The 21940-nt window shown below is 35.9% G+C and overlaps 1 protein-coding gene across 6 annotated transcripts in view; it reads left to right on the top strand.

Annotated features, from left to right (window-relative positions):
* Positions 1-1662: 1662 nt before the first annotated feature.
* Positions 1663-21940, top strand: part of LOC307119796 (uncharacterized protein) — an 81254-nt gene continuing 60976 nt past the window's right edge. For all 6 annotated transcript variants that reach the window (XM_079806340.1, XM_079806341.1, XM_079806339.1 and 3 more), the window contains exons 1-3: positions 1663-2471; positions 13223-13300; positions 15359-15424. In XM_079806340.1, coding sequence (XP_079662466.1) covers positions 2340-2471; positions 13223-13300; positions 15359-15424 — 276 coding nt within the window. In that variant the 5' untranslated portion in view covers positions 1663-2339. The remainder of the gene's footprint in view (positions 2472-13222; positions 13301-15358; positions 15425-21940) is intronic.

The following is a 21940-nucleotide window of genomic DNA, read 5'->3' as shown; positions in this document are numbered from 1 at the left end:
CAATTATGAATAGGTATTTTGTAAAAATATATTTTTAAATATTTAAGGTATACAATAATATAATTAAATAATTATTTAAATATATTATAATTAGAATAATATTCATGTAATGCTATATATATATATATAATTAAAATAATAATTATAAAGTAATATATATATATAATATATATTTAAAAACTAAATTATTAATTAAAATATTTTAAATGCCATTTCATTGTATAATAAAATAAAACTAATTTTATGCTATATATATAGCATTAAAATTAGTATTATATAATATATAGTTGTGTTTTTTATTATATGATAATAAAACTTAATTTTAATGATGTATATATATAGCATTATATATAGTATTAAAATTGACATATATATATAGCATTAAAATAGACATTATATATATAGCATTAAAATCAGTATTATCAAAACACAACTGTATATTATATAATACTAATTGTAATGATATATATATAATGTCTATTTTAATGCTATATATATATAATGTTTATTTTAATGCTATATATATTGTCTATTTTAATGCTATATATATAATGCCTATTTTAATGCTATATATATTGTCTATTTTAATGCTATATATAATGTCTATTTTAATGCTATATATATAATGTTTATTTTAATGCTATATATATTGTCTATTTTAATGCTATATATATAATGCCTATTTTAATGCTATATATATAATGTCTATTTTAATGCTAAATATAATGTCTATTTTAATGCTATATATAATGTCTATTTTAATGCTATATATAATGTCTATTTTAATGCTATATATATTGTCTATTTTAATGCTATATATAATGTCTATTTTAATGCTATATATATAATATCTATTTTAATGCTATATATATTGTCTATTTTAATGCTATATATAGCATTAAAATAGAAATATATAGCATTAAAATCAGTATAATATAATAAACAGTTTTGTTTTGTATTATATGATAATACTGATTTTAATGATATATATATATATATATATATATATATATATATATATATATATATATATATATATATATATATATATATATATATATATATATATATATATAGCATTAAAATCAGTATTAATCAGTATTATATAATATATACTTTGGTTTTGTATTATATTATATGATAATAACACTGATTTGAATGCTATATATATGTATATATCACAGCATTAAAATAGACATTATATATATAGCATTAAAATCAGTATTATTTTATTATACAATGAAATGGCATTTCAAATATTTTAATAAATAATGTATTTTTGTAATATATACTACATTAAAGCCAAACGGGGGCACTGGAGAGCCGCTCAGGTGGGATTGGTCACTATCTGGGGGCGTTACAAGGGTAGTTATCAAATATCTTAACGCATGCATTATTTAGTGTAGTCATTTTTCACTGTACAACCACACGAAACTCACTAAAACAGTTTAAATGCATATAAGATCCAGTCTGTAAGTTTAAATAACTTCAGTTTACACCGTGCACAGTCCACCGACCTTGATTCTTGTTATTCCCCATAAAAATCAGTGTGATTGAACGATCTGATTGGACACGGGCGTCCTCTGACTACAAATAGTAGGCGTGTCCCTTCTTGTGATTGGTTTACGCCGCATGTCAGTTAACTCGAGCCCCGCCTCCTTCATTCCTGCGTGTGTATTGAGTGTGTAGTATGTGTGGAGCGCGCAGCCGGACCCGTGTGATCAGCTGTGACCGTGGGAAACGGACCCACTGTGCCCATCCAGACCTGCAGAAATCCGTCTTCGGAGCGGAAACTCTCTAGAGAATCCACATTGTTCCACATCATGGAGTCTCGGGACAGTTGTCTCCTCGTATCGCTGAAAGGTTCGTCGGAAGCTGTGAGCTAGTGGAAAGTAAACACCTCCTGTCCATCACCATTTACTTTGAGTGTTTGTACAAGTTTGCCACATTATTTTGGAACTCGCACTGTAACGCATCAGCGCGCGTCCGTGTGCCTGCGGGGGAGCGGGGACGCGCATGGATCGAGAGCGCGGAAGGTCCCGGACTGAATCCCTTCAGAAATCAATCCAAGAGAGCTTGGCTAAATTAAAACTTTTTGGCTAAATTAATTTTATTATTATTATTGTTATATTTTTAATTGTTGTTGATGTTATTATTATTATAGTCCCCTCAGTGTGGGTCCTGTCAGATGATTATTGTGCATAAATAAATCATTATCGCAGTGAGTTTGTGATGAGGCGGACCGGAGGTCGGACTGCATCGCGCGGGGGAGGACTCTCCGGTGAAATTATTGCGCAGTTTTTAAAATAACGGGAAAACGGGAACACAAACACACACTCATGGCACAGAGTATGTCAGCAAAAGATAACGCCTGCCGAAAATTTCAGGCCAATATTTTCAACAAGAGTAAATGCCAGAACTGCTTCAAGGCTCGAGACGCGCACCTGCTGAGTGATGAAGACTTCTCACAGGTAATATATCCACTAAACTACATACTCATTTCTGCTTATTAGCTCTGTCTGATAACTTAAGGTGTCAATGACCAGCAAACTACTGACCACTAAAGTATCATGGTAATACTACATTTCTATTCTAGAGAATGACATTTAGCACAATTTGAGTAATATTACCATGTTTTTTGGACATGTAAGTTACCGTGGTAATGCCATGGTATTGTTGGAGATAATTGGAGTATCATGGAAAAACAATACTATATTGTGTGTATATATAGTGCATTAAAGCCGATCTGGGACATTGGATAAACCACCAAACTGCTTCAAAACTACACTACTAATAAAGTACCATGGTAATACTACATTTCTGTTCTAGAGAATGACATTTAGCACAATATGAGTAATAATACCATGTTTTTTTGGACATGTACTGTGGTTATGTCATAGTATTGTTGGAGATAAATGGAGTATCATGGAAAAGTCCTACTATATTGTGTATATAGTGCATTAAAGCCAATCTGGGACATTGGATAAACCACCAAACTGCTTCAAAACTACACTACTAATAAAGTACCATGATAATAGTACATTTCTGTTCTAGAGAATGACATTTAGCACAATATGAGTAATAATACCATGTTTTTTTGGACATGTACCGTGGTAATGCCATGGTATTGTTGGAGATAAATGGAGTATCATGGAAAAAAATCATACTATATTGTGTATAAAGTGCTTTAAAGCCAATCTGGGGCACTGGATAAACCACCAAACTGCACTAACAATAAAGTACCATGGTATTACTATGGTCTTTTAGACATGGTTTACATAGTCCAAGCCAAGGTTGACTACCCATTTGGTTAGATTCTAGAGGATTGCAGTTGGCTTTAACATAATACCGTGTTTTTTTTTACATTTACCGTGGTAATGCCATGGTATTGTTGGAGATAAATGGAGTATCATGGAAAAACAATACTATATTGTGTGTATATATAGTGCATTTAAGCCAATCTGGGACACTGGATAAACCACCAAACTGCTTCAAAACTACACTACTAATAAAGTACCATGGTAATACTACATTTCTGTTCTAGAGAATGACATTTAGCACAATATGAGTAATAATACCTTGTTTTTTTGCACATGTACCGTGGTAATGCCATGTTATTGTTGGAGATAATTGGAGTATCATGGAAAAATCGAACTATATTGTGTATATATAGTGCTTTAAAGCCAATCTAGGACACTGGATAAACCACCAAACTGCTTCAAAATTACACTACCAATAAAATACCATGGTATTACTATGGTCTTTAGACATGGTTTCATAGTCCAAGCCAAGGTTGACTACCCATTTGGTTAGATTCTAGAGGATTGCAGTTGGCATTATCATAATACTGTGTTTTTTTGGACATGTACCGTGGTAATGCCATGTTATTGTTGGAGATAATTGGAGTATCATGGAAAAACAATAATATATTGTGTATATGTAGTGCTTTAAAGCCTATCTGGGACACTGGATAAACCACCAAACTGCTTCAAAATTACACTACCAATAAAATACCATGGTAATATGGTGTATGCACTTTCAAAATGAGACAATTTTGTTGTACAGCAATACAATGACAATAACGTTTTCAATTCTATTCTATTCTATTCTAATACTACTTTTCTTTTCTAGAGAATTACATTTAGCACAATATGAGTAATAATACATGTTTTTTTTTTGGACATGTACTATGGTAATGTCATGGTATTGTTGGAGATAAATGGAGTATCATGGAAAAACAATACTATATTGTGTATATATAGTGCTTTAAAGCCAATCTGGGACACTGGATAAACCACCAAACTGCTTCATAACAGCACTACCAATAAAGTACCATGGTAATACTATGGTCTTTAGACATGGTTTCATGGTCCAAGCCAAGGTTGACTGCCCATTATGTTTTGAGCACAGCCTATACAGAGGATTGCAGTTGGCCTTAACATAATACCATATTTTTTGGCATGTCATTGTCAACCATGGTAATGCCATGGTATTGTTGGAGGTAAATTGATTATGCATATTGATCATTACCACGGTATATAAGGTGAAATTGAAAATGACTCAAAAAGGGGCCAAATTAATCAGTTCCCCCCTTTTTTTTTTACTTTCGTTTGTAAATCAAGACCACAGGTTTGTAATAATAACACGCAATAGCATGTGCTTTGGTGTAGTGGTTAAAAATCAGGGCTGCTTGAAAGGCTGTAGGTTCAAACCCCAGAGAGGTTAATCCATACTAATTACCATTACGGCTTTGATTGAGACACTTAACCTCAGGTTACCCCCTTGAGGACTGACCCATTTCTGATGAACTGATGCTTGGGTAAAGGTGTCAGGCAGATGACTAATTAGTGATTAGTAGTAATTAATGATGCAGTTTACCAGATGCACGGGGTAGATAAGCCACCTGCCTCAAGCAAGTAGTAGTATTTTGTCTGTATTCATTGTTTATTAAAAATCCGTGCTGGTAACGGAAAGATTGTGGGTTCAAACCCATCACCATTGAGCAAGTTCAAGACGACTGACCCTTTTAATTTGGCTAAAATTGTCTGGTAATTTACTAATCAGTGCAACCGTTTGGTGTCGTTTCACCAGTTGTAGACCCAAGATGCGTCTAATATCGGAGCTATTTCGAGCCCTGATTCCAGCTCCAGAACGGTTTTACTGTAAGGCCACACACACACAGATACAGGGGGTTTCCAGACTGTATCCTTAAAAATTACCACAGCTGGGTCTCGACTATATTACTGAGGTGACGTGGCCTCCGTTTGCCATCTGTCTCACTGTATAGGTTGGATTGTTATCAAAGAATGAAGTGATGAAGCAAAGAAAGACTGAATATTTGGACGCTCAAGTGAGCGCTTCCAGAGAAATGAGCCTCAAAGCAGCACTGAAGTCTTTTTTTAGAAAGCACTTTGGAAATTGAGTTGACACAGTGAAATGAATCGGGTCTTTAGTACCTGTTAAGTCATTTATCGAGTTGTATCCTCTTATTTTGTTTGAGTTTTAGATTTGTGGTCATAACATTTGTCATTAATGGCTTAATTCTATCCCTCAAGAACTGATTAGATGGGGAAAATCACTACATTACAGGTGTTTAAAAAGTAAAAGGACTTGGTGACATCAGCCGAAAAGAAAAATCATTATGTTTTTGTTTTTTGTAGAATAATGTGAAGGTAAAAATGTACGACAGTGTTTTAGTGTCGCATAAAAAATAGCAATACAAGCGAGAATAATGTAAAAATGATAGTCATAGCATTACGAGAATAAAGTCAAAGCAGTACAATATTGAAGTCAATATTTTGAGAATAAAAGTATATTATGTGAATAAAATGTATTATTTTGAGAAAAAATAGTAGGGGTGTAACGATATATCGCGATATAAAAATATGACAATATGTACCGTTGATGGAAACGATATGATTTGCGATAGTGTTTTATTGTTTTACTATATTGATAGTTGTTTTAGTAGGCCTATTTATAAGGTATAATTCACCCAAACACAAATTTACAAATGTAGGCTACCACAAATGTAAACTCTGTCATCATACCCTCACCATCATGTCGTTTTTCGTTTAACTTCCAAACACAAATGAAGATATTCTTTATGAAACCGGAGGGATTTCTGTCCCTCCATTTAAAGTCATTCCTCTCAAACTTAAAAGATCCAATAAATGTCATAAAGGCATCGAAAAAGAACTAATCGAGTGGTCTAATCCAAATCCAAGTCTTCTGAAGAGACCCGAACGATGGTTTATGATGAACAGATTCACAACGGTAGTAAACACGGACGCGAAAACATCATGAGAGTGAGTAAACGCTGAATTAAAATTCTTGGATGAGCTAAACATTTACAGTTTGGTCATTTTGTCACGTTTTTTTGCGATTAGAACTGTGATTGATTGCATTGATCATCTGAAGTGTGCGCGCAAAATAGTGTCCTCCTGTGAAATAGTGTCTGTTTAGGACCCAACGTGGTAATGCCTGATCAGAATGGGAGCAATAACATATTGTAAATTATTTCAATTGATAAACTAAGTAATAATACGAATACAATATCATAACATAGTAATGTATCTATAATATAAATAATAAAGAATAACAATAATATACAGAACAGGTGCACAAAATAAATACAACAGGATTTTTTTTAATTGTATAAACATTAAAGCGGGGCTATGGCTTTTAAAATGAAGTGTAAGTGCAACCGTGGTGTATAAACTAAGCTAATCGGGTAGCTGTACGCTAACTAAAAAAACATTAAGAACGAGATATGCTTGATTTCACAACTTATAGCTTTGGTTATATACTCCCAAATGAGTTGATGATTTGAACACAATTTAAACGACAAAAATCAAAACGTGATTTTGTAAGATTTGTAATCAGGCTCTGAACAGATTACACATTAAAAGTTCTTTCAGCCAATAGAATCGCTCTGGGGTCCTAAGCGGACACTATTTCACAGGGGGACAGGATTTCTCATTTTGGCTTAAAATATCGGGATACATATCGTATCGTGAGTTAAGTATCGCGATTCATATCGAATCGTGACACGAGTGTATCGTTATACCCCTAAAAAATAGTATTGCTAGAAATAGCATGAATCTGAAATTATTATTTTCATCTCAATAAAACTTCAGTACTGTTTTGCTAAAACTATTTGTGTAATATTAGGACTTTATTTTTGTAATTTTGACTTCATTCTCAAAGGATTACAGCTTTAATCCTGTTATTTCTACGACTTCATTCTCGCATTGCTACAGCTTTATTCTTATAATCTTATTTTTTATTGATTTATTTATTTTACCTGGCACTATAACGCAGTTGTAACGTGTGTGGTTTTGATTTTATCGTGGCATAAATATTCTGGGTCAAGTTATACATGACGATAAACAGCAATATTATTTTACATTGAAAGCGCGAGTAATGCGTGAGGGGAAAAAAATTACGTTTACGGAGTTTCAGTGACATTATTACATTAAACGACTATATATAATGTTGAATATAATTTAAAATAATGCAATGGGGGAATATTTGTGGGTGCTGATAATAATACACCAATAATAATTATATTATTTTGTGAATAATAAAAAAGTAAAAAATAAAAAAACCTCTTTATTTTGGCTTAAAATATCGGAATACATATCGTATCGTGAGTTAAGTATCGCGATTCATATCAAATCGTGACACAAGTGTATCGTTACACCCCTAAAAAATAGTATTGCTAGAAGTAGCATGAATCTGAAATTATTAGTTTCATCTCAATAAAACTTCAATACTGTTTTGCTACAACTATTTGTGTAATATTAGGACTTTATTCTTGTAATTTTTACTTCATTCTCAAAGGATTACAGCTTTAATCCTGTTATTTCTACGACTTCATTCTCGCATTGCTACAGCTTTATTCTTATAATCTTATTTTTTATTGATTTATTTATTTTACCTGGCACTATAACGCAGTTGTAACGTGTGTGTTTGGTTTGAATTTTATCTTGGCATAAAGATTCTGGGTCAAGTTATACATGACGATAAACAGCAATATTATTTTACATGGAAAGCGCGAGTAATGCGTGAGGGGAAAAAATGTACGTTTACGGAGTTCTAGTGACATTATTACATTAAACGACTATATATAATGTATAATAATGCAATGGGGGAATATTTGTGGGTCCTGATAATAATACACTAATAATAATATTATTTTGATAATAATAAAAAAGTATTAAAAAAACCCCTCTTTATTTTGGCTTAAAATATCGGGATACATATCGTATCGTGAGTTCAGTATCGCGATTCATATCGAATTGTGACACGAGTGTATCGTTACACCCCTAAAAAATAGTATTGCTAGAAATAGCATGAATCTGAAATTATTATTTTCATCTCAATAAAACTTCAATACTGTTTTGCTAAAACTATTTGTGTAATATTAGGACTTTATTTTTGTAATTTTGACTTAATTCTCAAAGGATTACAGCTTTAATCCTGTTATTTCTACGACTTCATTCTCGCATTGCTACAGCTTTATTCTTATAATCTTATTTTTTATTGATTTATTTATTTTACCTGGCACTATAGCGCAGTTGTAACGTGTGTGTTTTTGATTTTATCGTGGCATAAATATTCTGGGTCAAGTTATACATGACGATAAACAGCAATATTATTTTACTTAATTTACTTAATATTTTACTTCAGTGAACGTTTTGAGTGTTGCCATAATTATCAGAGTTATGAATCAATTCACTTAAATAGACAGTTTGATTCAGATGGAAATAATTGTGAATAGCCTGTTAGCCAACAACAACATGCTAGCATCATGGAGGTGAGTTTTGCATGACAAACATCGTTGACATTGTCATCAGAAAATGCAAAAATCTAGTTGTTGTTCAGGTGTATGGCGGACGTCGTAATGACTCAGGGCCGTCGTTCGGTCAGACGTCAATATACCCATCTCTCTCTCTCTCTCTCTCTCTCTCTCTCTCTCTCTCTCTCTCTCTCGCTCTCTCGCTGCAGTTGGTCAGGTTTTTCGGAGTTGTTCATTCCACACATATTTATGTCCATGCTTTTTGTCATGCTATTAGAATCCACCCTCCCCCTTGACACACACACACACACACTCTGTGAGACAGTCGGCGCTCAGTTCCGCTGTTATGAGAGAAAAAGGGGGGCTGTAAAAATAAACAGAACAAACTTTAACCATTGAAGAGGAAAATCTGGCCTACATTAGCCCCTCTCTCTGCGTCCTTGTCCGCTCCTCATCACTGATTTCCCAGAGCACAGAGTCTCCCATTAGCAGAAGATCAGGAGAAACTAGATTTTCCTAAAGGAAAAAAGTTCGGCAAAAGAATAGTGTTAAACTTAATGCAATTCAGTATGCAAAAATGATGGCGTCATTGATATAGGACGGGATGAGTTTACCGAATTAAGACCCTAACCAGGTGCAAGAACTAGAGGAATTAGTTTGCATTTGTTTTTTTGTTTTTTATCCTGCGCTTGAACTGGGCAAACGTTTTTCTTTTGCTCAGACTTTTTCACGGGCCATCGTTCAAGTTGTCAAAGCGACATTCCTTTAACCAGACGATAAACTGGCATTCATTCGCTCACTCTTGTACCTTAACGGAGAAAAATCAATGAGATTCTCAGCATGTGTCTCCTAGACAGCAAGAGATGAAATGGAGACGTTTGCTGAAGTCTCCTGCTTCTCAGATGTTTCTTCTATGAGAAAAAGACGGCTGTAATCTCCCCCAGTCCTCTGGAGTTTCAGAAGAGATCTCAAATAACTGGGCTCACATTTGCTAGAATACTAAAGTCTGCGATCAAAAGTCACATCTCAGTGTGAACTCAAACATTTCTCCAAGAGCAAATCACATAATTTGATATCACCACATGCGATACAAGACTTTTGCTCGCGTTTCGGGACAAAATTGTCACTTGCCCAAGCGGGCTAGTGTTGCATCGTTACTAAAGTTTATCATATGCACAACTTGTCAATTTAAACATTCAACGATTTTAAACAGTCTAGTGTGCAAAACTAGACTGGGTAAACCCGTACATTCATTTCTACTGCTTCTGTTACACTTTTGCGGGAACCAATCACAGACTGGCTTATCCACCTAGCACGCTATTGGCGGGTTTAACACGATGACGGATAGAGAAGCGATGGATCGTTGCCCGTTGATCACGCCTCTTGTGGTCTGATTGGTTGAAGGACTATCCAATTGCGTACAGAGTCATTTGAATTATGCTCGTTGATCACGCCTCTTGTGGTCTGATTGGTTGAAGGACTATCCAATTGCGTACAGAGTCATTTGAATAATGCTCGTTGATCACGCCTCTTGTGGTCTGATTGGTTGAAGGACTATCCAATTGCGTACAGAGTCATTTGAATAATGCTCGTTGATCACGCCTCTTGTGGTCTGATTGGTTGAAGGACTATCCAATTGCGTACAGAGTCATTTGAATTACGCTCGTTGATCACGCCTCTTGTGGTCTGATTGGTTGAAGGACTATCCAATCGCGTACAAAGTCATTTGAATTATGCTCGTTGATCACGCCTCTTGTGGTCTGATTGGTTGAAGGACTATCCAATTGAGTACAGAGTCATTTGAATAATGCTCGTTGATCACGCCTCTTGTGGTCTGATTGGTTGAAGGACTATCCAATCGCGTACAAAGTCATTTGAATTATGCTCGTTGATCACGCCTCTTGTGGTCTGATTGGTTGAAGGACTATCCAATTGAGTACAGAGTCATTTGAATAATGCTCGTTGATCACGCCTCTTGTGGTCTGATTGGTTAAAGGACTATCCAATTGCGTACAAAGTCATTTGAATTATGCTCGTTGATCACGCCTCTTGTGGTCTGATTGGTTAAAGGACTATCCAATTGCGTACAGAGTCATTTGAATTAAGCTCGTTGATCACGCCTCTTGTGCAGGAGAAAATACAGAGCAGACTCCCTAGACCAATGTTCAATCTTAAACTGAGCTTGGTCTGGTGATAGCCAGACAAGTGCAAAACAGCTTGTGAGTACCTAACTGGGTGCTTTTTCGCAGCTTGTTGCGCTTAAACGGTCAGAAACGCACAAAATTGTCAAAATGACGAGACTGGATTTGCAGACAAATTGAGATAAAAACGCAATGCTGTGCCTTCTAAATTGGATTCGACAGGAACGGTGCAACACACACTTATGTGAGTAAAACATGTTTTTTATATGTGTTAGTATTGCATTGTTACAGATCGTTTGAAATCTATTGATTCGATACCTTAGCACGCAGTCACAGGCTGGAGAATCCGCTATTTGAAGAGTTATTGCTTCATTCGTGATCAGACTCGGTTATGGGCCAGGGCTCGGACTTGACTTTTTTAAAGCCCAACGTCCCCAGGGCTATGTGTTTTTTAGCCTGTCGACGGGCTATCTTAAATAGTGAAATGACATTCCCTTCTTGCGCGCGCACGCGTGTGTGTGTGTGTACGGTTCGCGGTTATATTCACTGATCGGGCGACAACATTCCAATCAATCGCGAGTGGATGAGAAATTAATCTTTGTGTTTGTTTGATAAAGATATTTTGCGAGTCCTGTGAGCGATTCCCCAGACGCTTTGAAAACAATCCCCACATGTACTGAGAGGAGCTGAAGCTCATTAAATATGCAAATCTTATCCAATCCTAGCCGTGGGCGTTAACTTCCAAGTCTTCAGTGTGGCACGCCCATCAAATCCTAGTGTTTCTCAGAGAGCCTCGAAACCAAGGCAGAAAATAGAAGTGTAATAATGGGAGGAATAATTGGCAACATTTTCATAATAATATCTAATATTTCATAGGAATATTGATATGTAATTTCTTTCCCTATTCACTTGTTATGTCTCCAAAATGCCTGATAAACATGACTTAAGTCCTGGCGTCCACTACAGTGGACATTTATGAAATCAATGCCCTGTTTTGTAACAGAAAGTCATATTTTGATTAGAAACCCCATAACATTTTCCTGAGATGTTGATTTATAACAAACAATTTGAAAATTATAATGACAAAATATTATCATATTTCCATAAGAGTGCTAAACATTAACATCAGCCGTTTTGTAAAGACCAAGAAGAAGTTGTTGTCCTGGTGAAACCTCCAAACATTTGGTATCTCTTTACAGGACATCCAGACTGTGACATGTATGATGTTAGTGTAATTCGCTAAAATATAACAAAAGTCTATTCCTGGGTCCCAGGAGGATATTGGATCCGTGCATTAGCTCTTAAAGTGACAGCAGCATAATGTTCCTGCTGCTGCCTGTCATTCATGTTAATCAAAGAACAAAAGATAAGCGAGAAGAATTAATCTGAATTTAAACTATACAATGAAACATTCAATTTCTGCAGTATTCCTGAACACTTTTAGACCTACACTCTAAAAAATGCTGGGTTAAAAATAACCCAAGTTGGGTTTGAAAATGGACTAACCCAGCGATTGGGTTGTTTTAACCCAGCAATTGGGTTGTTTTAAGCAAATATTTAACCCAACCGCTGGGTTAAAACAACCAAATTGATGGGTTAGTCCATTTTCAAACCCAACTTGGGTTATTTTTAACCCAGCATTTTTTAGAGTGTTTATGAAAACCTTAAAGCACTCTTTATTTCATTTGTATTTTTATTATATTGTATTTATTTGTGCTTCTGGTTGTAATTTGTTCTTCTTTGATTTGTAAATTCAATTCAAGGTTGAAATCAAGTGTGTTGCTACAACACAAATGCATAGAGTGAGCATACATTGATTTAGGTGAGATAAATGTAATTATTTTTAATACTGTATTTGCACATTTTTGGAGAAACAAGTTTTATGTACTAAAATGAAAAATATCTGAGATCTCCAATAAGTATGCTGAGCTTTGAAGTAGTAATGTTTCTCTCACGTGTGCTTTCTTTGGGGTTTCCGTCCGTCGGCACTTTGTTGTGCAGTCACAGGAGCGTCACGTGCAGAGATGTTTTGGTACTTTTCTTTGGCATGTTTCCATAAAAGTATGTACTTTCTTAAATCCCAGTTTAATGTGCATTGAGACATGTGACCATCGGAATAAAGTGTTCCACATGGCAGACAATCTGATTGACGAATAAAGCGCCCAACCACAGTTTTGGCCGGTAGGAGCAGGTTTATCTGACATAGTTGATGCCACACCAGTGTTAAAAAGACCTGGAGTCATGGTCTTAATGTTCTAACGTCATGTGTTGCATGTTTCAGGCAAAACCCATCTACGGTGGATGGCTGCTCCTGGCACCTGAAGGAACTAACTTTGACAATCCTCTGCACAGATCACGGGTTCGTATGACCGCACGGCTCTTTAAAGCCCAGGGAAAACTTCACCAAGAACTCGCCACGGAATATGGATTATAATGCAGTGCTGCACTTTTTACTTAGCGAGTTCATTTTTGGCAAAAATGTCTAACAAAAACTATTTTTAGACACGTTCTAGAATGTGCTGTTCTGTCAAGTTCTGCTGTTCTCACCAGCACTAATAGAGTGAATCTCATGGATGTTGGCAAGAAATGGCCAGGTCATATTTCACCCCATTTTTTGGGGATCAGGAATGTGTGTGTGTGTGTGTGTGTGTATGCTTCATTTTCTTTTTCTTTTTTTTGGTTTAAAGTTGACCTTTCAACACCCATGTTTGCTTTGGGGTTATTTTAATAACCTATTTGGATGTGATTATAAATAAAATTTAAAATAAATAAATACAATTCTAAAACGAAAGTAAAATTCATTGGGCTTTGATTTGGGTCAGATGAAATTATTAAAATGATTTAAGAAAAAAAAAAAGAGATTAATAACATGATTATTATTTTATAATTTATTTATAAACATTGTTTTTTTTTACAATTTGTTAGTAAATTATTTCATTAATAAAGTATGGTTTAATAATTCTATAATTGAAATAAAATGAGATTATGATTATTATTTTATAATTAATTTATAAACATAGTTTTTTTAATAATTTGTTAATAAATTATTTAATAAAAAAAAGTGTGTTTTAATAATTCTATAATTAATATAAAAATATGATATTAATAATATGATTATTATTTTATAATTAATTTATAAACATTGTTTTTAATAATTTGTTAGTAAATTATTTTATTAAAAAGCATGTTTTAATAATTCTATAATTAATATAAAATAATATGAGATTAATAATATGATTATTATTTTATAATTAATTTATAAATGTTGTTTTTTTATAATTTGTTAGTAATTTCTTTTAATTGAAAAAGTATGTTTTAATAATTCTATAATTAAAATAAAATAATATTAGATTAATAATATGATTTATTATTTTATAATTAATTTATAAATGTGTTTTTTTATAATTTGTTAGTAAATTATTTCATTAATAAAGTATGTTTTAATAATTCTATAATAAATATGAAATAATATTAGATTAATAGTATGATTATTATTTTATAATTACTTTATAAACATTGTTTTTTTATCATTTGTTAGTAAATTATTTAAATAAAGTATGTTTTAATAATTCTATAATTAATATGAAATAATATGATTTATTATTTTATAATTAATTTATAAACATTGTTTATTATAATTTGTTAGTAAATTATTTAATTAATAAAGTATGTTTTAATAATTCTATAATTCATATATAGCGGTTATTTTTATATGCGTACCATTGGGTCTCTGGGACCCTAATCATAAAAAGTCCATCTCAACAGAACACAAGGGTGAAATTTAACATATTAAAAAATATACGAGTTGTCATGCATTATATTTATTTCACCAAAGGACTAGTATTTTTTCTTTATTATCACACATTGTGTATGAGAATAGATTGCTGTTCTTCTGTGTGTATTTAAGTGTGTCTGTATCTATGTGTGTGTGTGTGTGTGTGTGCGCAGTATATGTGCTTGTCAAGAAATTAACAAGTTGTGTGTGTGTGTGTGTGTGTGCTTGAGGGGGCCATGGAGTCGCTGACTCACTCTCGGTCTCTCAAGCTGAGCTCGTGAGAAACAGCAGGAGAGGGAGTTTGTGGGATGGGAAACAATTCGACAGCAAACAGGAAATCACAGACTGACAAACGAGATGGAAATATGATAAAAATAACCCAAAGCATATGTAGTGTATATATAAGTATGTATATGTAGGATGTAGTGGTCAACCAAATGGCTATTGCTGATATCCAAAGAGCAGGGTTATAATTAATGCAATTTAATGAGGCCCCAGATAAACCGGGCACCGTATCAATCAAGCCGCATGATTACGTAAACATTATAATTCATATACAGTGGCGCTAAAAAGTATTTAGACACTTAAAGCACACTTGAAATGCTTTCAAGATCTAAGACGTCCTCACTTTTTCTTTTACAGAAATGGCAGAGACGGTTTTTCCTTCTGTATGAACACGGACTCCTGCGTTACGCGCTGGATGACATGGTGAGTGTGTGTTGTGAGTGTGTGTTGTGAGTGTGTGTGTGCAAGGGCTCCCGCTCCTCATACTGTATACGTGTTGCCATGTTCTGTCTGCAGTCTGTGGGCGGCTCTATGTGGACAGAGCTTCAGGGTGTTTATGTTGCTGCCTGCCTGTTGTATGTTGTGCGTGTGTTTGTGTTTGTGTGTATGCATTGCTTGGCATAATGGCTGAATTGAGTTGTGTCCTCTCCTCTTTGTCTCTGCCTCTTTGCGTTTGCTTCTCTTTCATCTCTCTTTCTCTCGAAGTGAGTGATGGACGTATAAAGAGCAGCATAAAGGATAAAAAGCTGTTTGGGATCATTTGCATTCATGCGTGTTTGTGATTGCTATTAAGCACCACTTCGGCCCACACGTGATCATGAGTTCTTTTGTGTGCGTGTTTGTTTGCATAAACATTTCTCTGCGCTTTTGTGTGTGTGTGTGGAACTACATGAACCTAAAGTCCGTCATTACTGCACGCAGGAAGGCAAGGTTCGACCCGGCCCGGGTGATGATGATCTGTATGTGTGTGGGTGGGTGAAGCAGCGCTACATCCGTAAAACTACCCACAATCCATCTGTGCCCACATCCCTCCCACACTCAGACATCCAGGAACAGAGACAAATGTACACAATTAACTCTCGTTCCGTAGAACCGCTCGCAGCGGAGAGAGAAAGAAGGACAAAAGCAAGTAGTATTTAACAAGGGAGGGATAATGTTCTTGTAGATATGGACTGTGTTCTACAATTGACACGAATGAAATGAGGCTGGGATTGTTAACAAGCGTTCAGTAGTTTGGACTGTTTTAAGGTGCAGGTCTAGTTTTGAGGAAAGAAGAAAGTGAGCAGGGGCTGTTAAACTCCACGACTACACCATAATGCTGCGTTCACACCGGACGCGATTCGCGCGATTCGAGAAATGATTGACATGTTAAGTCAATGCAGAGACGTGAAATGGCATTCTGCGGCGCGATTCGCGCGATTGAGGCGGCGCGAAGGACGCGAATTGAGCGTTTTGAACGCGCGATTCGCGCGAAACGCTCAAGTTGAAAAATCTGAACTTTGGCGGATATTTCGCGCCGCGTTAACCAATCAGGAGCTTGCTCTAGTAGTGACAACAATGAGGAGAAAATCTGTATATTAATATCTGGTTCAGACAATATGATTATCACTGTGATAACTATTTAAAGTTATTATTCGCGCGAATCGCGTCCGGTGTGAACGCCACATAAGAGCATCAAAATATCCGTCCATATGACTTGCACACTAAATAGCAGTTGTGTGAGGAGCAAGCTGACAACCGTTTACCTGGACATTATTGGCCTAAACTATAAATAACTCCATTCATGTTCCACGGTAGAAAGTCATTGAAAGAGGACACGCAAGGGACAGATTTTTCATTTTCATTTTCATTTTTGGGACGCCTGCCTTTACATGCGCATGAACTTTAATGACATCGCATTTTTACACTGTTTTCACACTTGGGTCCTCTTTAAAAGAACCGAACTCAAACTCCTTTAAGTGGACCAAGAGGTGAACCAAGTGAAAAAGGACCCAGTTCTCTTCACGTTCACACTGTCCCTGTACCTGAAAGAGGACTCAGATCCTTTTTTGGTCCACTTTAGTAGGAATGTGGTCTCAGACGCCTTTGTGTTCATACTGTTGCTTTTTGGATCTAGTCCAGTTCAGTGTTTGATGGCTGACCCTATGGCCTTCAACATTTGATCCCGTTCACTTGCATTGTTTATGCCTCAGTAACCAAGATATTTGTTTGTAAAGATTTTTTTTTTTAAATGACATTGCTACAAATGTTGTTGAATTAAGTTTATCTTTTGGAAAAAAGTAGTTTTTGCAATACTACATATTCTTGCACTAGCTGTATCACACATCCACCTTTATTAATAACATTTATTTTTATTTGTTTTCCTTGAATCGTGTTTATTTTATTGCAGAAGGCCAAAAATAAACAATACAATAATAAAAAAAATGCAAATTAAATAAAATTTCCAGGTAAATTGGGTATGCTTAAAAACTGCAATCAAGTAAGAAATTGAATAATCACATGAAAAAATAAAACTGCATATTCTTCACTGTATGACGTACTCGACTGGTTCTTATATTAGGCTAGTAATGCAGATGTGAAGACGAAACCACCTGTTTATGTGTAAAGTTTTTGTCACTTTAAAATGAATGCAATAATACGCTAAAGATGCTGATTAGTACACGCGCTGTGACAGCTGGCTTCTGTGCATGTGCTTTAGGTGTGTGCGCTCTTAACACCATTTTAAACTGGCAAGGTGTGCAGTCGCGTCTCTCTTACACTGTTCGGAAGTGGTTGAAATTGTAATAAACAAGTGTAAGTTGTGAACAAATAATTTGTAGAGATTTGCCAGAAGAAGCAGCCATGATGAACAGCCGATTTGTACCGAGGCATCTGATGGCCAAACTACATTGGAATTTGCAAACAGAAAAATCAAGTAAGCCCAGAGCGGTTTGTGGTCATATTGCGTGTTTTTAGCGAACCGTACCATAAAAGGAGATCGAACCGTACCCAGATCACCTCTCACCTCGGTTCGCTTTAAAGGAGTCTTAGATCGCTTGGAGTGTTCACATATGGGCAAATCACGCAAACCGCGTTCAGACCCCTGAAAAGTGTGAAAACACCCTTAATCCGTAGGGTTTAATATGGAGTTGGCCCACCCTTTACAGCTCTAACAGCTTCAACTCTTCTGGGAAGGCTTTCCACAAGGTTTAGGAGTGTGTTTATGGGAATTTTTGAGCATTCTTCTAGAAGCGTATTTGTGAGATCAGGCACTGATGTTGGACGAGAGTCTCCGCTCTAATTCATCCCAAAGGTGTTCTATCAGGTTGAGGTCAGGACTCTGTGCAGGCCAGTCAAGTTCCTCCACACCAAACTCGCTCATCCATGTCTTTATGGGCCGATGCTTTGTGCACTGGTGCAGTCATGTTGGGACAGGAAGGGGCCGTCCCCAAACTGTTCCCACAAAGTTGGGTGCATGAAATTGTCCAAAATGTCTTGGTATGCTGAAGCATTAAGAGTTCCTTTCACTGGAAATAAGGTGCCAAGGCCAACCCCTGAAAAACAACCCTACACCATAATCCCCCCCTCCACCAAACTTTACACTTGGCACAATGCAGTGAGGCAAGTCCCGTTCTCCTGGCAAACGCCAAACCCAGACTCGTCCATGGGATTGCCAGACAGAGAAGCGTGATTGGTCACTCCAGAGAACACGTCTCCACTGCTCTAGAGTCCAGTGGTGGCGTGCTTTACCCCACTGCATCCCACGCTTTGCATTGCACTTGGTGATGTGCGGCTTGGATGAGCTGCTCGGCCATGGAAACCCATTTCATGAAGCTCTACACACTGTTCTTGAGCTCATCTGAAGGCCACAGAAGTTTGAAGGTCTGGAGCGACTTCTGCGCACTGTGACCCTCAGCATGTGCTGACCCCGCTCTGTGATTATACGTGGCCTAAAACACTTCATGGCTGAGTTGTTGTTGTTCCCAATCTCTTCCACTTTGTTATAACACCACTAACAGTTGAGCGTGGAATATTTAGTAGTGAGGAAATGTCCTGAATGGACTTATTGCACAGGTGGAAACCGATCACGGCCCCACACTTGAGTTCTCTGAGCTCCTGAGAGCGGCCCATTCTCTCACTAATGTGTGTAGAAGCGTCTGCACTAGTGCTTGATTTATACACCTGTGGCCGTGAAGTGATTGAACACCTGAACTCAGTGATTCAGAGGGGTGTCCCTATACTTTTGGCAATATAGTGTAGTAAAACAAACATTTTTAACTATTAACTTTTCTTTCAAATGAAAGATTTGAACATAATTGAAAATGAGAAAATATTGTCTGGGCAACTAACTGAAAAAGGTTTAAGTGAAGTACTAAAATGACTAAAACTTAAACTAAAATAAAAAATAATTAAAGCTAGAAAGAAATATTTAATAAACAAAAAAATGATAAAGGAACACAACAAAATGACTAAAACTCAAGCTAAAAAATATTAAAATAAAAGTTAAATTCAAACATGAATTAATACTTTATTATTATGTAAATAATGCTGAAATAGCATGTTTGGTTTTTACACACACAAACACACTTGAAAACCTTTTCTAATACAGATGATTTTGACGTGTGTGTGTGTGTGTGTGTGTGTCGATGTCATCAGCAGGTTTTCTTTGTGTCAGTGCCATCAGAAACAGGTGCTGAAGTGTCGTGTCGTGAGAAGTCAGGATGTCTGGTGTTGACTGGACGCTCTTTGTGAGTGTGTGGAGAAAGCTAGAACACATTGGAGTGAGTCTGAGTCTCAAGCTATATTTATAGCTGCTCTTCAGCATTTGTTTCCATAACGACCACTCAAACCCTACAATATAGAATGTAGTATAGCGGCGAATCTCACGAAACATGTCAAGAACACCCCAACATCACCAGAAAAATAAGAGTTATATTTTGCAATGACTATGGAACTTATTACAGGACTTTTATAGGAAAAATTGTCATCATTAAAGGATTAGTTCAAACTTTTAAATAAACTTTTGCTGATAATTTACTCACCCCCATGTCATCCAAGATGTCCATGTCTTTCTTTCTGCAGTCAAAAAGAAATTAAGGTTTTTGATGAAAACATTCCAGGATTTTTCTCCATATAATGGACTTCAATGGGCTCCAAACGGTTCAAGGTCCAAATGACAGTTTCAGTGCAGCTTCAAAGGGCTTTAAACGACACCAGATGATGAATAAGGGTCTTATCTAGTGAAACGATCCGTTTCTGCGAGAAACCGAGCTGTATTTATGATATTATTTTACCTCTTATCAGACTAACGTGATCATCTCTGAGCTCCGCCATAACTTCCGCTAAGTGAGGTCAAAATACGAGCCTGGTCATAGATATATCAATCGTAGATGCCTCATTCTACGGATCCGTGCAGGTGCTAATGAGGCATATACGTATATATCTATGACCACGCTCGTATTTTGACCTCACTCAGCGGAAGTTATGGCTGAGCTCAGAGATGATCACATTCGTGAAGGGTTCGATAAGACCCTTATTCATCGTCTGGTATCGTTTAAAGCCCTTTGAAGCTGCACTGAAGCTGTCATTTGGACCTTGAACCGTTTGGAGCCCATTGAAGTCCATTATATGGAGAAAAATCCTGGAATGTTTTCACACAAAACCTTAATTTCTTTTTGACTGCAGAAAGAAAGACATGGACATCTTGGACTTGAACTTGAACTAATCCTTTAAGGACCTTTTTTCTTCTGCAGAACACAAAAGATATTTTGAGAATTTTTTGTACACCGTAAAAGTCAAGGGGGTCCAAAATTTTGGAAACTTTTTTTTGTTGTTGTTATAACGCAATATAACATTTAGTCTATGTGTGTTCGATTTGAGGTTAGCATTTATGCTAGTGTACATATAAAAGTTGACAAAATAAATGTTAACACTACAGTAAATGCTTAATAAATAATTTACTTAAATAAGTATTTTCATTGTTAGGTCATATTACGTAATGTAGTGGAACCTTATTGTTTTACCAAATAAACATTTAACATATGCATGGAAATTTCCATTTTCCAAAATTTCCTGGAAAACAGACCCAAAATATGAATCTTCATAGACAGATAATAGCATCAACGTGAACATGAAATGGCATTTATTACACAATTTGTAATGTTTAAAAACAAAATGGCTTATTTTGTGGCTTCTATATCGATTACATGAACTAATCAGCATGTATTACATAGTTACATAATTTGATGGTATTTTTAAACTCGATTGACAGTCCTTCTCACCATCATCCTCTCCTTCCCCGTTGGACTTAAGCCACTGGAGTGAGAAAGAGAGAGAGATGTGTAGGAGGAAAGAACAGGATGAGAGGAAGATTACAACAGAAGCCTGGCTGCTATTTTCAGACCAGTTGCATCTCTGTATGAATTAGGGATGCACAATATATCGGACAATATATATTCATTTTTAATGTTATTGTTATCTAGCCTGGTCCTGGCTAGGCTAGCCAGGCTAATCGTTATCGGCTTGATAAGAAAATTTGGCCAATATATTAAAGGGGTCATAAACTGCATTGTTTTATTGTTTATAATTTTTCCTGTGTTGTACTTATGATGTTAGTATGATTCTTACAAAAATGGCCATCATTTAGAAAAGAAGGCATTATTCCTACCCTGATTTTAGCCTCTGTTTGAAGAGGTGTGTCTGCTGTGAGACTTCAGTATTAACGCCACTGGTGTGATTGGCTGCTGTAAGACTTCAGTCTAAACACCCACTGCTGTGATTGGCTGCTGTAAGACTTCATTGTAAACGCCCACTGCTGTGATTGGCTGCTGTAAGACTTCATTGTAAACGCCCACTGCTGTGATTGGCTGCTGTGAGACTTCAGTGTAAACGCCCACTGCTGTGATTGGCTGCTGTGAGACTTCAGTGTAAACGCCCACTGCTGTGATTGGCTGCTGTGAT

Source organism: Gobio gobio (assembly GCF_949357685.1).
Source record: "Gobio gobio genome assembly, chromosome: 23".
NCBI classification, from domain to species: domain Eukaryota; kingdom Metazoa; phylum Chordata; class Actinopteri; order Cypriniformes; family Gobionidae; genus Gobio; species Gobio gobio.
Note: the sequence above shows the minus strand (reverse complement) of the source record. Positions and strands in the feature narration are given on the sequence as shown.